Raw genomic sequence first — 18179 nt, 5'->3', positions numbered from 1 at the left:
GCACATGACATGTCACAAATTCCAACAAATTAGGCGTCTCATCTGTGGTTGTCCATGGATCGATATGAGACCAATTTGATCGATATGAAGTTTCCTTGAGCTTTGAACTTCTTTGCGTGTCCTTGACAAGCCTATTCCACCTGTCTCCCCCTCCAGTGTCAACTTAAAAAGCACCGGCTCCACGTATCCAATTGAATTTTAATCGAACACATTTTGGAAATTTGGACAGCTGGCCACGCTTTGCTTCTATTCCTCCTACAAAAGTCCGGTTTCATTGAACTGCAACTAGAAGCAAACTAAATAATTAACGCCAATTAATAGTGTGAAATATTAATTGAACGCTCGCCCACTGCACATCAGACAGCCCAGTGTTCTAATTCCCATCTATTGTTCAGAAAAGCCAACCCTCCGCCGGGTTTATCAATTTAGGGCCCTTGTCCCTGTGTGGCGGCATGATTGTGCAATTTCTCTGTCATCAAAAGTCCACAAAAGTGATTCAGAATGAACACATACCGTTTGCCAGACTCATGATAGGTGTACACTTTGCCAGGGTAACATGCGGTATTTTCCTAGGACCTGTTCTTAGGTCGTAACAAATAATAATTAAAACAAATTTTTAGCTTACTTGCAGCTGAAGAACAAGGAAAACGGTGGTCCTTAAACATTTTTTTTAATTAATCACATCAATCCCAAATGGATTTTAGAAATAAATAATTTTTTTATCGGTTTATTCGGTTAAACTGATTGGTTTTTGGAAATATCAAAAACCTTGATTCCACAAAAAACCAATTGTTCTGCAGCACTAATAGAATATGGGTAAGCTCGAAATAAAAGCTAATAAAATAACATCAGTTCAGCTCATTGTGTTGAGCATGTCTTGGCAATAATGAAAAAAGTAGTTCAACTTTCATTTACTATAAGAGAAAAGAGTACGTGCAGATAAACCTTTTCCCATTATGAGAACTTAATAATGCCCTCATGTTATAAGTCATTTATCCAAAACTGTTTTTTTTCTGCATTATTCTTACTCCCAAAGATAATTTTTAGATAAATTTATATGAACTTAAAAAAGATTTATTTATTTTTACAAATTTTTGTATATAACTGCTATAACTACTTAATAATGCCCTCGATTTATAAGTCATTTATTTAATTCAAACCATTTTTTTGCTTTTATTCTTACCCCCAAAGAAAATATTTAGATAAATTTATATGAATTAAAAATATATTTATTTATTTTTACAAATTTTTGTATATAACTGGAACTATTTTTTCGAGCCGCAAAAACATTATATTTGCCCTCTTGACTTGAACAGCTGCAAGTCAGAGGATTTATTTACACCTATAGAAACAGAAGGCAAGCTGACAACAGCAAACAACAAAGACGACAGGACACGCCGGTAGTAATGGCAACCAAAATCGGGAAAATGTTTCAAAAAGCGTTCCACACATGTGATAGTTCGTACCCATAAAGGATGTGTGGGAAACGCACCTCTGGCTCCAGGACACAGGACACTTTGTTTGGAGCGCATAAACAAATGGCGGCCCATGAATGACACGGACAGGAGAACTGGATATTACTGAAAAGGGGTGGGGGGTGAGGAGGGGAAAGGCGCGGAGGGGTTCTAAGGTCGTGCGTGAAACTTCCAGCGGGCGAGGAAATCCCGACCGCCATAGACAAGGGGAAGCCATCCACCCACGCTCCACTGGAACTGCACTGCTGGAACTCATAAAGTATTCATTAATTGGAAAAGTGACCAGGGCACTCGGAACCGGGCTCGTAGAGCTAAAAACCGAGTCACTTGTCAATTTTGAAACTCAGTTTCGTTTCGGACGTTCGTCGAGGAGTACGTGTTCGGTTTGTTGAACCCTCGGAAATCAGAACGCCGCCAATTCAGGAATCAAAACACACCAGAACCGGCAACGTCATGTAGTTCGCTTTTGTGCGTGTTGCCGACGATAAAACGCGAGAACAAGTATCCCAGAGATACCGATAATAAATGTAGACATATATTTTATAATATGCACATTGAGCGAATACCATTAACGGTAGCCATGGACAGCGTGCAAAACATTTGTGGAATTTAATAACCAGAACTCCTTCTGAAGAACTCCATTAGCGGAATAAACACTTTTTTGAGTAGAGAGTGAACACTCACGGGTGTGCGGTAGGGAAAACACAATTGCGAAAATTCAGCTATACTGGCCACCGAATGGATAATGGGTATTTGTTTAGACACAGGTGAGTAATGCCACAGCCAGGAGATTCGTAATCAAAGATTAGCATTGCCTCTCCACGGCCAAAGATAATAAAAAGAACCCTAATGAGTCGCGCAGGCCAAACACGCCAGGTGGAATACAATACAGAAAGTTTCATTAGTTTTTGTAACTACGAATTCCATATGACGAAGCTCGAAACGAAGACTCAAAGTTGTAGAATAAATTTCAGCTGATCATTAAAGCTTAGTTAACATTTTGGGGCATACTTTTGGGGGAAAAATGAGTGTGGAATTTACCTTCCTTAAAATGTTTGAATAAGTTTATTTAAACAAAAACTAAAAGTTTATTATAAAACAGCTCAAATACATAAATTATTGGGGTAGATTTGTATACTCTTTAGTGTTTTGGTATAAATTTATTCGATCAAAAGCTTACCGTTTATAATATGTAACTTGCATAGAAATATGAAATTAAAGCAGCCATGAATTTTCTCTTTTATTTCAATGCCAAAAGACTTACAAATATATTTTCCGGTTTTAGTACTAAGCCATTGTGGACATATTCAATTGACCACAATTCAATGGACAGTTTCAATTGAAATTACTGCAATCAGTTGCTTTGAAAATCATTTAAAAAACAATTATCTGTGGCAAAACGGCTGTGTAATGCTTATACGGATATTAAATGTATAATACAAAGCGTTATATCGAAATCGAGACCTTGCCCAACGCTGTAATTTGTATCGGAACTCGGACCCTTTGGCCTCGATGGCTGTCAGGTCCTTGGACATGTTCGTTGACCACCAAAGCCAATACACATAAATCCTGAAAAACAAAAAGGAAACTAAAACTAAAACTAAAGTAGAGAAACCACTGCGCGGAAAAGGGAAAGCAACAATAACAAAACATGTCAATTAAATAAAACTGCAGGAAAATCAATAAAAATGTCACAAGACCGAACTGGTTTTCCGGCTGGAAAAACGTGAAATTGCCGCGGTGGTTAACTCGAAGTGGGGGTGGGTTGGGGGCGGGGTCTGTATCTAAAGCCACAAAATCGCTAGAGAATTGCCAGGAACCGCAGCTGATTTTCCATGAATGAATTCAGCGGTGACGCCATACTATACTACATACGGTTGCCATACAATTAAATAATTGTTAAACATGTTTTAATGATGTGTTTTGCGATTTGTTTCGATCCCCTTTTTCCATTACGAGTGAGTCGAGTGCGTGTGCTTCTGTCACTAATTTCCTACTCCTGGCAAATTGCTTCCGGCCTCGACGAAGGCTGGCTAATGCCAACTTGGCACGTTACGGCCTGCCCTTGTCCGGACCCGTGTTTCCTCGCGCTAACTTGCCAACACATCCGGTTTCCGGTTGAAAAATTGCTGAGCTTTGGCCGAGGGTCAACTGTTGCTCCCGCCCACGAACAAAAAACTTTCGAACTACCTGTTAAATCATCAATATAATTTTCAATCGATTTTGACTATGTCGTTGGTAAAAATACAATTTTGATAACTACTGCTTAAAAGATTTCCACTGGCCAATAAAAACCATTTCAATTTACTATTTATAAAATTGTATCGTATTTTTTGTATGGAAGAGTCAAGTGAATTTTGTTAAAAATAAATTGTTGATATATACGTTTGAGATCCCAAAAACAAAAATATTAATCTAGAATAGATAAAACATTACAAATGTTTAGTGAAGCTTTCTAATTTAATTTATATTTAAGTCAAAAAATCCTGGAGGAACCTTTAAAATATATTAATAATATTGTAATTAAATTAATTATTAATAATAATAACTAAAACAACATTCAGAAGATAGTTGTTCGTATTTTGTAGAATTAAAAAGCTGATATTTATATAATCTTTTCAACATTTTCCAGATGCCAGCGCGGCACAAGATACCGGCGAACAAGGCAACGATTGGAGTCTTACACGGAATCGAAATGGCCAAAATGCTGGCGATTTGGAGGCCGCTGCGGCGGGGGGGCGATTCGGTTCTGCCAATGTCGGCGCTATCGATATGCAAAATGCTGGAAAAATCAAATTCGATCCGCCCAAAGTGCCAGTGATATTTGTTTTAGGCGGCCCCGGTAGTGGCAAGGTCACCCATTGCGATACTTTCATGCAGGAGCGACGCGGAGTAACGCACATCAACATGATGGATCTGCTGCAGCAATATGCAATGGGCAATGGTAAGTAGTTAACTTAAAGTCACATGGGATTTAAAAACGGTGTCCAAAAGTATGCAATAAAAAAAGAAATGGCGCCTTTTGCAGTGAATCTATCAGACTTGCGGATTCTAAATAGATTGTTGCATACTTTTAGGAGGCTTCTAAAGTGATTTGAAAGTTTTAGGCCATTCTGTAGCACATCCAATATAGTATTAAGTGGTCTCATGCTAAAATTGAACTGCTTTATTTTCTCATTACAGACATGCAGGACTTTTCGCAACTATCGTCGAAAACAGTCACCGAGGTGCTGATGTTGGAAATGAAAATGGCTCCAGCTGCCAAAGCATACCTGATATCGGGATATCCACGCTCCATGCGCGACGTTGTCGAGTATTCTGAGAAGGTAGGGTAGTTTTCCGCCCACCAACGGCTAATTTGCCAGCTCTTTTATTTATTATGAAGCCCTTTTGGTTGCCGCACACTTTATTTGCCCAGTAAATTGCTGCTGAACTATTTGAACTAATTAACGGGCAAATGGGTCGCCGACAGTGTGTTTATTCGGCCATAATTCCCATGGATTTACAGTGAGGTCCACATTCACTGGCTATTACATATGCAGGTGGTAATTGAACAGCCTTGGGGCCAAGCGGTACTTAGGAGGTTCCCAACGCCCAGTCACGTACACATGGCGTTAACCAATGGAATAAACCCCTATCATTGCATAAGTAGGACACATTTTGTAAATAGAACTTTGAGCCTTACAATTTGGGTAGTATATAACTCAAAACTAATATTCTTTGATTAATTTTTTGTTTTTATGTTTCTCTCTTTCAGATTCAAGTCGTGAATGGCGTGATTCTCATATCCTGGCGCCAATCGGTTCTACAGAAGCAAATCGATTATGGGGCCAAATTAGGTCATGTAGTACTCTCCTTAGCCAAAATGGAATTAGAAAATTTCTTCAAAAATGTGATGCCAGTCGCTGATTATTTTGATCAGAGCGACATGTTGCTGGCCGTGAGTATTTTATAATTTATTCCCGAAATAAATGTAAAATGAAATAACAAAATAATGTATGTTTTAAAATGCGTTTTACAAACCTGATAAATTGTAACTTCAAAGTATGGGTTCCAGTGTATATGTTTTCTTTTGACACAATTCTATAAATACCCAAAGGCCTAAGTAAATATAGGTCGATAAATTTAAGTTTAATTCCATCACACTAATTTACTTATTTTACTTAAATTATGTTCATCCGATGATGATCACATTAAAAAGGTCTCCTAAGAATATTACAATCGATTAATAAAATTACATTAAATAAATTAAGCAAAATTATATTCAGAAACAAAAATAGCCCATAATTAGAGTTCCTCAAAAGAAACCATAATTACTTTTCTAAATGGTTTAAAAAATAGCTTAAGAGTTCCGAGATATAAGATTGTTTAAGAAAGCATTAAATTGCCATGCGAAATTTCTGACGAATACCGTAAGGCACTCTGCAAGGTTCTAATAGTAAAAATAATATTGGTTTTACCGATTATTTAATTTGATTCTTTCCGCTTTCTCTTGCAGGTAAATGGCGAGCGTGCTCCCACAGAGGTGTACAAAGACTTTCGCACCGCCGTCCTCGATATACTAAGCGCCCTCGAGAACCAAGAGGCCGTGATGAACGGAGTTACAGGTATGGGCAGAGGGATACATGATATACCCGGCAGTATAGTTAGCGTAGACACCGCACCAAGTCAAGCCCAACAAGCGCCTCAAATTGCAGAAGACATCGCCACCACGGGCACCGTTCTGGCCAGAGATTTGGCCATCGAACCCATGGTTGGTGGTCGTGTTGGGCCCAATGGGTCAGTGGCCGTGGCCATCAGAACTGGGACCACCAGTGCGGATGACGACAGTGGTGTTGTGGTCACCCAGCAGCCAAAGTTGCGACCGGAAACCGGACCGGATGAATCGAGTCTGCCACCCATTATTTGGGTAATCGGCGGTCCTGGCAGCAACAAGGCCACACTTTGCCTCAAGGCCGTCGGTCTAAATCCTGGCTGGGCTCACATTAGGTATGTTGGAGTAGCATATGTACCCTAATTACTATTTATAAATTTATAAATTCTGTTTCCAGTGTCGGTCGCCTGTTGCGCAATATCACGGACTCTGCACCACGTGCCAATACGGAAAGTTTCGCAGTGAAAGAGGCTTTGGCCGCCGGGGATATGGCACCAGAAAAGGCGCTCAATCAGCTGCTGGAAACCAATCTGCGACAGTTACGAGATAGAACTGGAATCATCATAGATGGGTACCCCAGAAATATTCAGCAGGTGAAGTACTTTGAGAATAAGGTGAGAATTGGGTTGATATAACAAAAGGAACTTGTATCGTTTTCGTAAAATTTTATCAATGGTTCGATATATTATTATATTTTAATTGCTTCTTTATTTTTTAGTACAAACAAAGACCGCCCATTATCCTGCTCGATTGCTCAAAACTTCAGCTTGGCAGAGGACGAATAGATGACACGGTATCCTCATTTCGCCGTCGTTTGGAGCTCTTTCGCGAGCAAACCCTACCAATGCTCAAGATCCTGGATACCAGCAATCGTTTGCAGATTGTGAGTAGCTGACAACAGCAGTACAGAATATTGTTTACAACGATTCAACGATTTCCCAGGTCGATGGAGACACGGACAGTCCATCCGTGCAGCGTGAATTCGAGCGTCTCATCCGGAATCACATTCAGAGGCTGTTGAATAAAACCGATGACACCGATGATGCAGTTCCGCTGGACAACCAAATGATGCGGAACGAGCAAACGGATGCCATACTCCATGATCTGGAGACCAATGTGCCGGGAGCCGTGCCCACGATAAGTCACCACGTGAGCATGATGAACGGCCATCTGAAGAATCGGGGCAGTGCCTTGGGCAGTGGAAAGCACCAGGGTCAGATGATGAACGGACATGTCCCCGGCAGACCCGGAACCGGAACCGGAAACGGACCCGTCGTTCAACCCGTTCCCGTCGATTTCCGGCACATGCTCGAGGAGGCCGAGCGATATCCGGTCGATTCGTATATGTAGAGTGGGCGTACGAGTCAAAGGAATCCGTAGTGCATATGCGTATTTCAAAGTTTTATAGTTTTCTAATGGACCTAGACTAAGCGTATTGTTAATGCTGGTTTTGTTGAATTTTTGAGGGAGTAGGTATGTGCTAGGGACCAATGCGTAAATAAGTCCGACTAGTTTAAGAGTTAGAAGAATTCAATTCAGTACTTTATTTCACTAGACGAGTACCGACTAAGACTAACCTAAGAGTGCCTTCGTTGCAGGCACCAATGTAATTGAGGGGTAGCCATAAACTTGAACAATTTCAATAAAAGCAAAAACTCCAGATATGGTCAGTAAACTAAAAGATTTATTTACATTTCTGTTTTGCTACCATTTTAAAATTTCTCTTCTGCACTTTACATACTACTGACATCCGCCGCTTTTAAATCGACTAACTCATTGAGTTCTTGAGTATAGCGAATAAGTCTTGACTTGTCCGTATATGTTTTCCTCGTTAATCAGCTTTTGCTCCACAAATTCCAGGTCAAATAGTTGCAACCGTTGGCAAAATCGATTGAAGGGTAACACCTTTAGGATGGACAGACACTGGTCGCATTTAATGTTTCTAAAATAATCCATTCTCGGATGGGTCTGCTCAATAAAGTTTCTTAGGCCGAGGTATAGATCGTAATTGGAACTCAGGCGATTTCTATTCAAGTTCAGGGCCTCGACCACCGATGGATAGAGTTTTCGATACCAGGGTGGCAGGTAAATGTGCAACATGGGCTGACGCTCCTCCAGAAACCCTGTGTAATGCTCTGCCAGCGCTCCGTTCCTGGAGCCATGATCACTGAGGAGTATCACAACAGATTTTTCGAACAATCCGTAGTCCTTGAACTGCTCCATGTAGCTTAGAAAAAGGCCATCCAAATTGGCACCACCCCTGCAATCATCGTGGGTAAAACTGCTCGTCCAGAATAAGCCAAAGAGTGGTTTTGGCTGCTCGAAAACAAATCGCTCTATCAACTGCTTGGCATAATCAAATACATAACTGAAACTGTGCCTCCTGCCCACGCAGTATTTGAAGCCAAAGTACTCCACTGTTTGTAGAAACTGTCCAATGACCATGAGAAAGGGCCGCAAATAAAAATCCACCGGCGGGCGTTTAAACCCCATCTTCAGGTAGTTAAAGGTGGAGATCGAGGACAAGTCTTCGGCGTAGGCTGTTAAGTAACCGACGTTGTGAAAGTGGTGCCACAAAAAGTGGAGACTGTCCAGGCAGCCAGGCTTTCTCACATCACACAGCGATTGCCATTGCCTCGGAGTACGACCCGTGAGAATGGCCATTAAATTCGGCAGGGTATTGTCGCCCACCTTATTGAATCCCTCCATCTCGAACCATCCCTTTTGCCGCACAAACTTCGAAGTGAGTGGCATGCTCCGCCGGAAGTTCATCCGTGACATGCTGTCGATTCCGAAAAGGAAAACACTCGGATACTGCGCACCCCTTAGAGCATCGTTCGCCTCGTTGCGATTCTTTGGATGCTGGACAAAGGCGAAGGCGTCCCGCTGCAACACCCTCGACTTGTTCGCCATCTCATGGCACTCAACTATTACGCCCAGAAAGTGACTCGGCACAACCCAGTCTTGGTGGAAGTATTCCGGGGCCTTTACACTGCAGAGAAAAAATAATAACAAACTGATTTGCTTTATTAGTTTCCAAGAAATCTCTTCCAACTTATTTAACCGGAAGTGGCTTAGCTCAAACTTAAACTAAATTTGAGCATATCATTGGGTTTTTTCGATCGTTGCTATGGCAATATATATACTCGATCCGATTCATATACTACAACGGTTTCAAGCCTTTAAAAATATATATATCTAGATCTTCGATTAATAGCTGAGACGATCATCGTGCATTTCTGTCTGTCCGTATGCTTGTCGATCACCTATAAACTATAAAGCTAAAGATTTGCATAGGCAGCGGCAATTTGGTTAAAACATTTACCAAGCCCACTCTGAGGCCCACGAATTTTTAAAGTAATTTGTTAGAAAGTATTTATTCCGTTAATCGGTCTACCAACACACCCACAATTTTTTAATTTAAACCAATATTTCAGATCTTATTTAAAATTTAAATTTTAAATGGTCATTGACTTTAACGCTATATTTAAATATGCCTTCGCCTAGATGGCGCCACATCTTTTTTGTCCTGCGAAAAGGATTACAAGTGGCGCCATCTATTGGGGGCAATTTGATATTGTTAAAGATATCTTCCGATTTTTTTTTTACTTTTGACGCAAAATTGTACTACACCAGATAAACAGAGTCAAACAAAAAATAAAATAAAGCGTGATTATTGCTTACTACGCTTCAATGTCGGCTGCTCCAGGAACAATTTCAAAGTATGTGCATCCAAAAGCCGAATAATTCGCAAAGTTTTTCAAAGATTTCTCCATGTTCAAGTGCAGCATGTAGTGTTTTTTGGCAAGATCGTAGATAACGCTGACCAAACTTGGTTCATCTGTACAGGCTTTGAACTTGAGGGGTTTCAACTCAGGGAATCCCTCAACAAAGGGATTAACCTTTGGCATTTTGCACTTCGAACTGAAGACGAAGAACTTTTTATACAGCTCCCTCTGATCAAGACCGCCAGCTTGTACATTACTGATATTCATACGGGTTATGGGATCTATTTCGATCTGCCAGGCCTTATCCACTTCTCTCGAGTCGTTTGTCACGTGGTTTACAAGTAGAAAAATCAAACCCATGACACCCATGCATAGGTATATTAGTTTGCGACCATTGTAGCGAATCATTATTATATTTTGGGTTAATTTATAAAGTGACTTTTGCTTGATTAGGCGATACTCACTTTGTTCTTAAAATTTTGCTCAGATATATTAACAATCTACGATAAGATCTATTAAGGGTCTGGAAAATAGTTAAACTAGAATGCATTACAGAACGACACTTAAACAATATTCTAAACAATTTTCAAAAGATATATTGAATGGTACGTCAAGGGCAGCAATCCGAAATCTTAAAATCAAAATTACATTGTTAGATAATCGTTTGCCCCAAGAAACGTCGTGGACGGTTTTTCTAAATTTAAATTTTACACTTTTTAACGAGTGCTTAAGAAATTAGAAAAAAAAACCCAATGAGGTAACCTCGCAAACACACGATCGGTTCGGGTTTTTCACTCTTTAAAGTTTTCAGAATGAGTGCTATAGTGCTATAGTAATTATGAATGGTTATAAACAAGCCAAGCTTTCGTCAACTGTTCTCTGTCCCGAATTACCTATAAAAAAAAACAAATTCATTCATGACTAAGTTTGCATTCTAGGGAACGAAAATCATACAACTATTTTAAGTAGAGAATCTCGAGGCTGTCTGGCAGCTAAGTAAACTAATAAGTTTTTGCAATGACGACTTCAAGTTATTTACTTATGTGATGGTGACCATTAACTAGCTGCTTTTAAACGTGTTAGCCCTCTTTGCAGCTGTTAATATTATCGGCTAAACCCAGCAAATAGTAACGCCAAGGCTTGATATCATTGAGTCGTTTTATGGGATTAGAAACAGTTGCCTACTAGCTTATCTAATTATATGTAAATCGAGAAGAGTTTCCCACAAAAACTATCGGTTAAACATGCGAATAATTTTGATATTCATACATTGTAATGCTTATATGTACATATCTATTTTTTAATTTTTTTTTTAAATTTTACAAAGCACACAAAGCACAATTAAATTAAATATATATGCCTTACCAATTATAAGATATATATAAGATATATAAAAGTTCGAAAAACCCTTTCCAAGTTTTTAAACTTTATATTTTATATTTTATTTTGCTATAAATAGTTTTAGATATTATTTTATTTTCCTAAACTAAATTAAGATAGCATTTACTTAATATCTTTAGTTTCCTTAAAAAAAAAAACTTCGTAATCGCAGGAAACAAAAATGACCATTAAGCCGAAAATATAAGAAACAATTTTCAAAGTCTACATTTTAATTTGTACCTAAATTGCTCTAAGGAGATTGTTATGACTTGAGGTCACTAAAGCAAATGCAATACAGCTTGGCCAGCTTGTCCTCGATGCAGGTGGAGTCCTCCTTGTAGGTGTTAGTCCTGCTGATTTTCTCCACATCCACATCGGCGTTTTGGGTGACGTTGTTGTAGACCACGGTGGCCTGAAAATCGGCACTGTTTTCCGCGACCTTGAACTTGATACGATAGACGGCAGTCTCGACCTGCTTGAGTTCGTCGTACCATTGGACATCCAGACCCGTTTTCATCTCAGTCTTGTGGACATAGTTCAGTGTTAGATTGCTGCACAGCTGACTGAGATTCTTGTGCACGAAATACTCGTTCATCCGATCGATCACACTCTCGGCAATGGTGTTCGTCCACGTCTGACCCATGATCTTCTTGTAGGGATCGCAGGTGCACCAGTGCTCCGCGATTCCTGCCTGTGAGCAGGTGCGATCCACTGGCAGTGGATAAAATAGTGACTGGCAGGTGGGACAATCGAATGACTTGGGCAACACCGGGCCATCGGGGGTGCCACCAATCTCGACGATGTGCTTCAGCGTATTGTGTAGATCAAAGTTGGAGCTCAGCCTGTGCTGATTCAATTCCAATGCCTGTACATAGGTGGGATATGTTTCGCGGAACCAGGGCGGCAGGTATATGAACATCATGGGCAGTCGCTCCTCCAGAAAGCCCTCCTGCAGCCGGGTAAGCTTGCCAAATCTGGTGCCGTGGTCGGCAAAGAATATCATTATCATTTCCTCAAAAGCCCCATCTGCGTGAAAATCGAGCAGGTCGCCAAGGACCTTGTCCTGCATGGCCGAGGGCATGAAGGGATCGTCGTGACTGAAGTGATTCGACCAGAACATGCCCCAAATGGGACGCTCGTGGACAAAACGCTGCGCAAACTGGCGGCCATAGTCGTAAATATATCGATTCGCCATTCTACGGCCCAGACAATATCGCATGTAGTCATGTTCGGGCAGCCGATACACATCCAACTCGGACTCCAGAGCCCGCAACATTGGCCGGAAGTAGAAGTCCATGGGCTTTCTGGTGAAGCCCGGCTTCAGATAGCTGAAATGATTCGAATTACTCTCGTCCTCCGCATAGCCCGTCAAATAGCTGGCGTTCTTAAAGTACTTCCACATCATCGGCATCTCATCCAAGCAGCCAGCTTTGTTCGTATCGCACACCTGTTCCCTGGCCGTTCTCTCCGAATAACCACTTAGGATGGCTAGTATATTGGGAAAGGAATTATCGGCCACCTGCGAAAAGATCAAATTAAATTTTGAAAATGCAAGTTTAAACCAATAACTATAGACATTTGAATCGATTTTTTTCTAGCTTTCATAAAAAAGTATTTCAAATTACACTTACACATAAAACGTCAAATTTACTGGTCATCTAAGTAATTATTGGTTTATGCATAGTTATTTACTCATAATGTGGACATGACTTTATTTCAAATTGTTTGTTTGTCAAATTGAACACCTTTACATCTGTGAGTATTTGATGATAAGCTTACTCGTTGCAAACAATTAGAAGTGGGTCTTCTCAATTAAAAAAAAAATAAAGTAACTGACCGAAAGGAAGATATTGATCAACATCATCTGGCGAGACGCTTTGGCTTTGTTTACCTGACCCTTATCTGTAAATACGAAAGCTTTCACTTTGCTGCCTTTTCTATTTAGTATAGATTTCCGTGTAAAAATACACATTTTTAACCAAAAATGTACATTTATTATCATATATATGTCTTTCTAAAATAATTCAGCGTGCTAAATTTGAATCTGAACTCAAAAAGTTCTTACAAACTCAACAGCATATAAGCAAGTTCATTATTTCTAAATTATTTATCAAGTAAATGAATAGTTCCTTTTATAAATCGTTATTTATTTCAAAATTAATTATTATTGATATATTTATTTAAAAATTATTTATCAAGTTAAATAAAAGTTATTTTAATAAATCGGCTTTATTAAGGATTCAAAATTATCAATATCAATATTTTCTTGACCTGGTTCGGAACGTGCTTATCGAAATCTTTTAAAAAATAATTTTTTTATTGTTGTAAAAACATTAGGTTTAAGCTTCATAGTATAAAGCTTATACCATATTATCATTATTTTTCTTTAAATTTAATTAAACTTTTTGTTTTAAGTAGTGTTAGTAAATATAAGCAAACTATGAAATAATGGAAAACTTTGCTTTTTTTAGAAAAATTCAAATTAAAATGCATTCTATATATTCTTAACTTTTACCAAACATTTTTAGATTTTGGCTTGCTTCTCTGCTTAGATTTGTTTAGAAATGTAACTATTTTCTCACCTTATTGTAACCCTGCATCTCGTACCACCCGGCACCCTGAAGGAAGCTAAAGACCTTGGGCATAGTGCGGCGTAGATTTATGCGGGACAGCGAGTCGATGCCGTACATTATGACACTTGGCTTGCGGGCGGCCCGCGGTTTTTGGAGGTCCTTGGGCAGCGGCTGATGTTGGACGAACACGAAGGCGTCCTTCTGGAGGACCACTTTGGGATCCTCAGCCGTCTGGCACTCGACGACCATGCCCTCCACATGCTGCGGCACCACATATCCATCGGTGAAATACTTTTTGGCCGAGAGACTGCGCGATTGAATAATTGGACAACATTTGGATAACGTTTTTCTAGCAATTTGGGGATTCACCGTATCTTACTTGTCATAGGTATCTGCCTGACTTCTATATTTGATTTCCCGGTAGAAACAATTGTATTCCGCTTCAGTGAAGTTGAGCAGTTGTAGAGCAACTTCATCGTCGATATGCAAAATATGTCGTTTAAGTTTTTCATTGTACTCGGTCGATACGAGATCGGACTCATTCGAGCAGGTGACTAGGACTTGAGGCTTATATATTTCCATCACTTCGGCATTAAAGGGATCCACATAGGGGATCTGGCACTTTGGGGTTTTCACATAATACAGCTGTGGCTTGGGCTTGGCCAAAATTCGCGATCGCGGAGATGACTGTAATTCGCCCAACTCCAAAGATATATTTGACCGCTGCAACAGAAACACTACGGTTACAACAAAACAGCACAAGCCCAAGATCTTGTAGAGCGGGTGGCTGGCGCGAAATCTCGTCTCCATGGTGTGACTTCGAGCACATGAACGACCCAACTGAACCAAAATCACAGAACCCCGAAGAAAACGGCCTCGTCAAATATACGCGCTTTCGTTATCACACTTCTTTAATGAGCAGCACGCACACACAAATACCTTCGAACTGGAGCCTACACGCTTAAACTCTTTCAAATATTTTTACGCTGCTGTTAATGAATAATGTCAAATGGCACGAGCACTGATAGTAAGAAAAAGGTTTGTCACAAGAAAATTCGGGGAACACCACAGAGCAGTATGCCAAACGATTACTTAAATCGAAGATGCTGTTGTGGGTGCGTTAAAGAAATTCGATTGATTAGCTTGGACAAATTTAGCTGCCACTAGTTGTAGTAATTTCAAAGACCTTCAAACAATTAATTTAATTAAAAAAGACACATAGAAGATAACAAATTACATACCAACAAATAATAGATATCATATTTTATGATATTAAATTAGTTCTTTCTAGGGAATAAATTAACTTATCTTTGTAAAGGGCAGTTAAATGTTGCGCCTTCGTCCGTACATTAGATTGGTATATGCAAAATAGCCTTCGGACCTTATCGTCAACACACTACGATTCGGGGCCATATATATTAATGAGGTGATGAGCTCAACATTTATCATGCTTATGATTCTATCTCGTAGAGTAGTGGCAAAGATGAAACTGTAACTTGTTCGGTAAAAGCAAGAAAAGTCATTGGTTTCTGACTGGGACAGCTTAAAATGCACTTCTTCAACCACATATTGTTTAAACATTTAACGAGGTTCACTGTAATAGGGTCATTTTGATTGGAGCATGGTGTAGAGTTTTTTTTTTGTTTTTAGACTTTCATGAACTAAAAGTTAAAGGGCTCCCCCAGATTTATGGTTTTAATTTCATTGAAATCAGACGTCTAAATCATAAGAACAATCCAAATATAAAAAACAATATTTTAAATAAATGTTACTTCTAATTTTATAATTTTATCTAAATCAGATAAGGGTTTCTGATAGCTGCCATTGGAACGATCGAATAATTAAGCTGTTTTTCAGTTTATTAATTATGCTATTGAAAGCAAGACGTGCTGTTAACATATGTGTAAATTAAGAATAACTTTGATGGATGCAACTTTATAGCAACAGATCGGTAGATGCCTTTAAACTTTTTTTTTTTTTTTATTTTGTAAGCCATTATGTATTGTACATTTTTTTTTTGCGATTTTCTTTTATTTTGTAAGTGTTTGCAGTTTATTTTGTTATTGTCCGTAATTTTGATAGACATATGCAATATAACTTTTGTATCTTATTATGCACGCACACCGAATCGGATCCATACCTATTGATGCGGCTGATGAGCTCAACATTGATCTCCAGTTCTTCAGTTTCCACATCGTAGAGAGTGGTGGCAAAGAACTCGGCCATGTTCTGGTGAACCTGGAACTTAGTGTGATAGTGTCGCATTCCCTTCGGTCGGCTTTCATCCTCCTCGACCTCGTCCATTCTCTGTTCGGTGATGTTGACTGTCTTCAGAGTGAGGTTGCTGCACAGATGCTGAATGTGGTTTTGCCGGAGGTAGTGGTTAATGCGATCCACCACCAGATCGGCCATGCGCCACGTCCATGATGCCTCCTCCTCCACTTCCTGGTAGTTGTGGCAAGTGCAGTAGGCCTCCGCTATGGAAGCTTCCAAACAGCTGCGATTCTCGGGCAGTGGATAAAAGAGCGATTGACACTGGGGGCAGTCAAAGGACCACGAAGTTTTGCTGCCCTCCAGTGGTCCTTCGATATTTAATATATGCTTTAACGTGTTGTACACATCGAAGTTCGAGCTCAAACGCTTCTGATTCTGTGACAGAGCCTCGGCATACTGCGGATACTTCTTGCGGAACCAGGGTGGCAGGTAAATGAACATCATGGGCAGCCGCTCCTCCAGAAATGATTCCTTCATATGCATCAGGGGACCGAAACGAGCTCCATGGTCCGAGAAAAATATCATAATCGTGTGCTCGAAAGCTCCGTCTTTCTCAAAATTCAGCAGGTCGTTAAGGATCTTGTGTTGCATGGCCGATAGCATAAAGAAGTCGTCGTGACTGAAGTGAGTCGACCAGAACATGCCCCAAATGGGCCGATCGGCCACAAAGCGCTGCATGAACTGGCGGCAGTAGTCGAAGATATAGCTGTTGGCCAGCCGTCGACCCAGGCAGTATTTCATAGAACAACCGGGAAAAAATTGGATAAGAGTTTCTTTTTCCAGGGCCGTTATAAAGGGGCGAAAATAGTAATCGGTGGGCTTTACGGAAAAGCCTGGTTTCAGGTAATTAAATGTATTCAAGGACCCCTCATCCTCAGCATAGGCCGTCAAATAGCCTTGTTTTTTGAAGTCTTTCCATATAAAGGGTATTTTATCCAAACAGCCATCATTATCAGTATTGCAAACCTGAGTGGCTGCCGTTTCCGGCGAATAGCCAGTTAGCATAGCAAATATGTTGGGAAAGGAATTATCCGACACCTGTTGTATAATTAAATTAAATAATTTCATTAAATGGACAACACTGTTCTAACCTTGTTGTATCCCATCATTTCGAACCAGCCTGGTGACTTAAGGAACTCGTATATCATGGGCATCATGCGACGCAGATTTGTGCGTGAAACAGTATCTATGCCGTACATAATGACACTGGGCTTTCGATGTGGCTGTATGTTTTGAGGAGTTTCCTGGTATTGGACAAACATAAACGCGTCCTTTTGTAGGGTTCTCATCTCGTCCGCTGTCCTGCAGTCCACCAGCATCCCTTCGACATCCAATGGCACCACATAATCCTGAGTTAGCTTAGTTCTGTTTCCTTTTCTGTTTTTTTATAAAAATGTATTTTTTACAAAATCCTAACATTAGTTATATCACAACATTACTTATCGTAGCGATCCGGTGATTGACCGTAAATAATTTTCTGGTAAAAGCACGCAAAGTCATTCCTGTTTGTCAGGGACAACTTATGAACCACCTCTTCATTAATGTGCAGCACATATTGATTTAAAAGGTCATCGTAGTGCACCGTAATCAGATCACTTTCGTTGGTGCAAGGTATAAACATCGTCGGTTTGTTGAATTTCAAGAATTCCTCATTAAAGGGATCCACATAGGGAATTTTACACATGCCAGATTTCACGTAAAAGCGTTTTTCGACTCCGTGAATTTCCCGTATACTGATTTTAAAATTTGTAGTATCATTCGAGAAAAACACAACCCATAGACATATAAACGTTATCACTAGAAAGCATCCAATAAGTTGTTTAATAGAGCTTGTAAAAAAACGCAGCATTGCAGATATGTCAGCCAAATAAAATTTTTTATGTTCTTAACTTCTGTCTTAGCTACCAAATAAAATTTAATTTCACCGCGGATTTTTTAATTTTAATTTAAATAATTACGATACACCAATGTTACTGGATTGGCTTTCAACTACCGAGTGACTTGAAAAATTAATTTCCAAGCTACTTAAGAAACTGTTGATTTGAGAATGCGTAACTATGAGATAAAAGCTTTTCTCTCATTAATACACTTTTGC

General features: G+C 39.7%; 4 protein-coding genes across 6 annotated transcripts; 1 reads left to right on the top strand and 3 right to left on the bottom strand.

The window, feature by feature from the left end:
• The first annotated feature begins 1244 nt into the window (after positions 1–1244).
• LOC108141684 (adenylate kinase isoenzyme 5) lies at positions 1245–7810 on the top strand. 2 transcript variants are annotated; one of them, XM_017265162.2, is made up of 8 exons: positions 1245–2242; positions 4108–4419; positions 4659–4801; positions 5233–5415; positions 5974–6464; positions 6527–6743; positions 6848–7012; positions 7072–7810. In XM_017265162.2, exons 1-8 carry the CDS (start codon positions 2221–2223, stop codon positions 7477–7479), a joined length of 1941 nt encoding a protein of 646 aa, XP_017120651.1. In that variant the 5' UTR covers positions 1245–2220; the 3' UTR covers positions 7480–7810. The 2 variants fall into 2 exon arrangements, with proteins under 2 accessions (XP_017120651.1, XP_041566498.1); XM_041710564.1 differs by lacking the exons at positions 1245–2242; positions 4108–4419; positions 4659–4801 and adding an exon at positions 4897–5167.
• An 85-nt stretch (positions 7811–7895) lies between these two features.
• Positions 7896–10306, bottom strand: LOC108141646. 2 transcript variants are annotated; one of them, XM_041710565.1, is made up of 2 exons: positions 9814–10306; positions 7896–9145 (listed from the first exon to the last, which is right to left on the bottom strand). In XM_041710565.1, exons 1-2 carry the CDS (start codon positions 10263–10265, stop codon positions 7903–7905), a joined length of 1695 nt encoding a protein of 564 aa, XP_041566499.1. In that variant the 5' UTR covers positions 10266–10306; the 3' UTR covers positions 7896–7902. The 2 variants fall into 2 exon arrangements, with proteins under 2 accessions (XP_041566499.1, XP_017120606.1); XM_017265117.2 differs by having other exon boundaries at positions 7896–9121.
• A 965-nt stretch (positions 10307–11271) lies between these two features.
• LOC108142121 lies at positions 11272–14646 on the bottom strand. Its single transcript, XM_017265818.1, has 3 exons — positions 14190–14646; positions 13820–14117; positions 11272–12756 (listed from the first exon to the last, which is right to left on the bottom strand). The coding sequence occupies exons 1-3, from the start codon at positions 14618–14620 to the stop codon at positions 11500–11502; spliced, it is 1986 nt and encodes a 661-aa protein (XP_017121307.1). The 5' UTR covers positions 14621–14646; the 3' UTR covers positions 11272–11499.
• Positions 14647–15749: 1103 nt separating this feature from the next.
• LOC108141645 lies at positions 15750–17933 on the bottom strand. Its single transcript, XM_017265116.2, has 3 exons — positions 17524–17933; positions 17176–17461; positions 15750–17122 (listed from the first exon to the last, which is right to left on the bottom strand). The coding sequence occupies exons 1-3, from the start codon at positions 17931–17933 to the stop codon at positions 15863–15865; spliced, it is 1956 nt and encodes a 651-aa protein (XP_017120605.1). The 3' UTR covers positions 15750–15862.
• Between the last annotated feature and the right edge of the window lie 246 nt (positions 17934–18179).

The sequence above is a fragment of the Drosophila elegans genome, unplaced genomic scaffold (genome assembly GCF_018152505.1).
Source record: "Drosophila elegans isolate 14027-0461.03 unplaced genomic scaffold, ASM1815250v1 contig_814, whole genome shotgun sequence".
Classification (NCBI taxonomy): domain Eukaryota; kingdom Metazoa; phylum Arthropoda; class Insecta; order Diptera; family Drosophilidae; genus Drosophila; species Drosophila elegans.
This window is presented reverse-complemented; position numbering and strand designations above follow the sequence as displayed.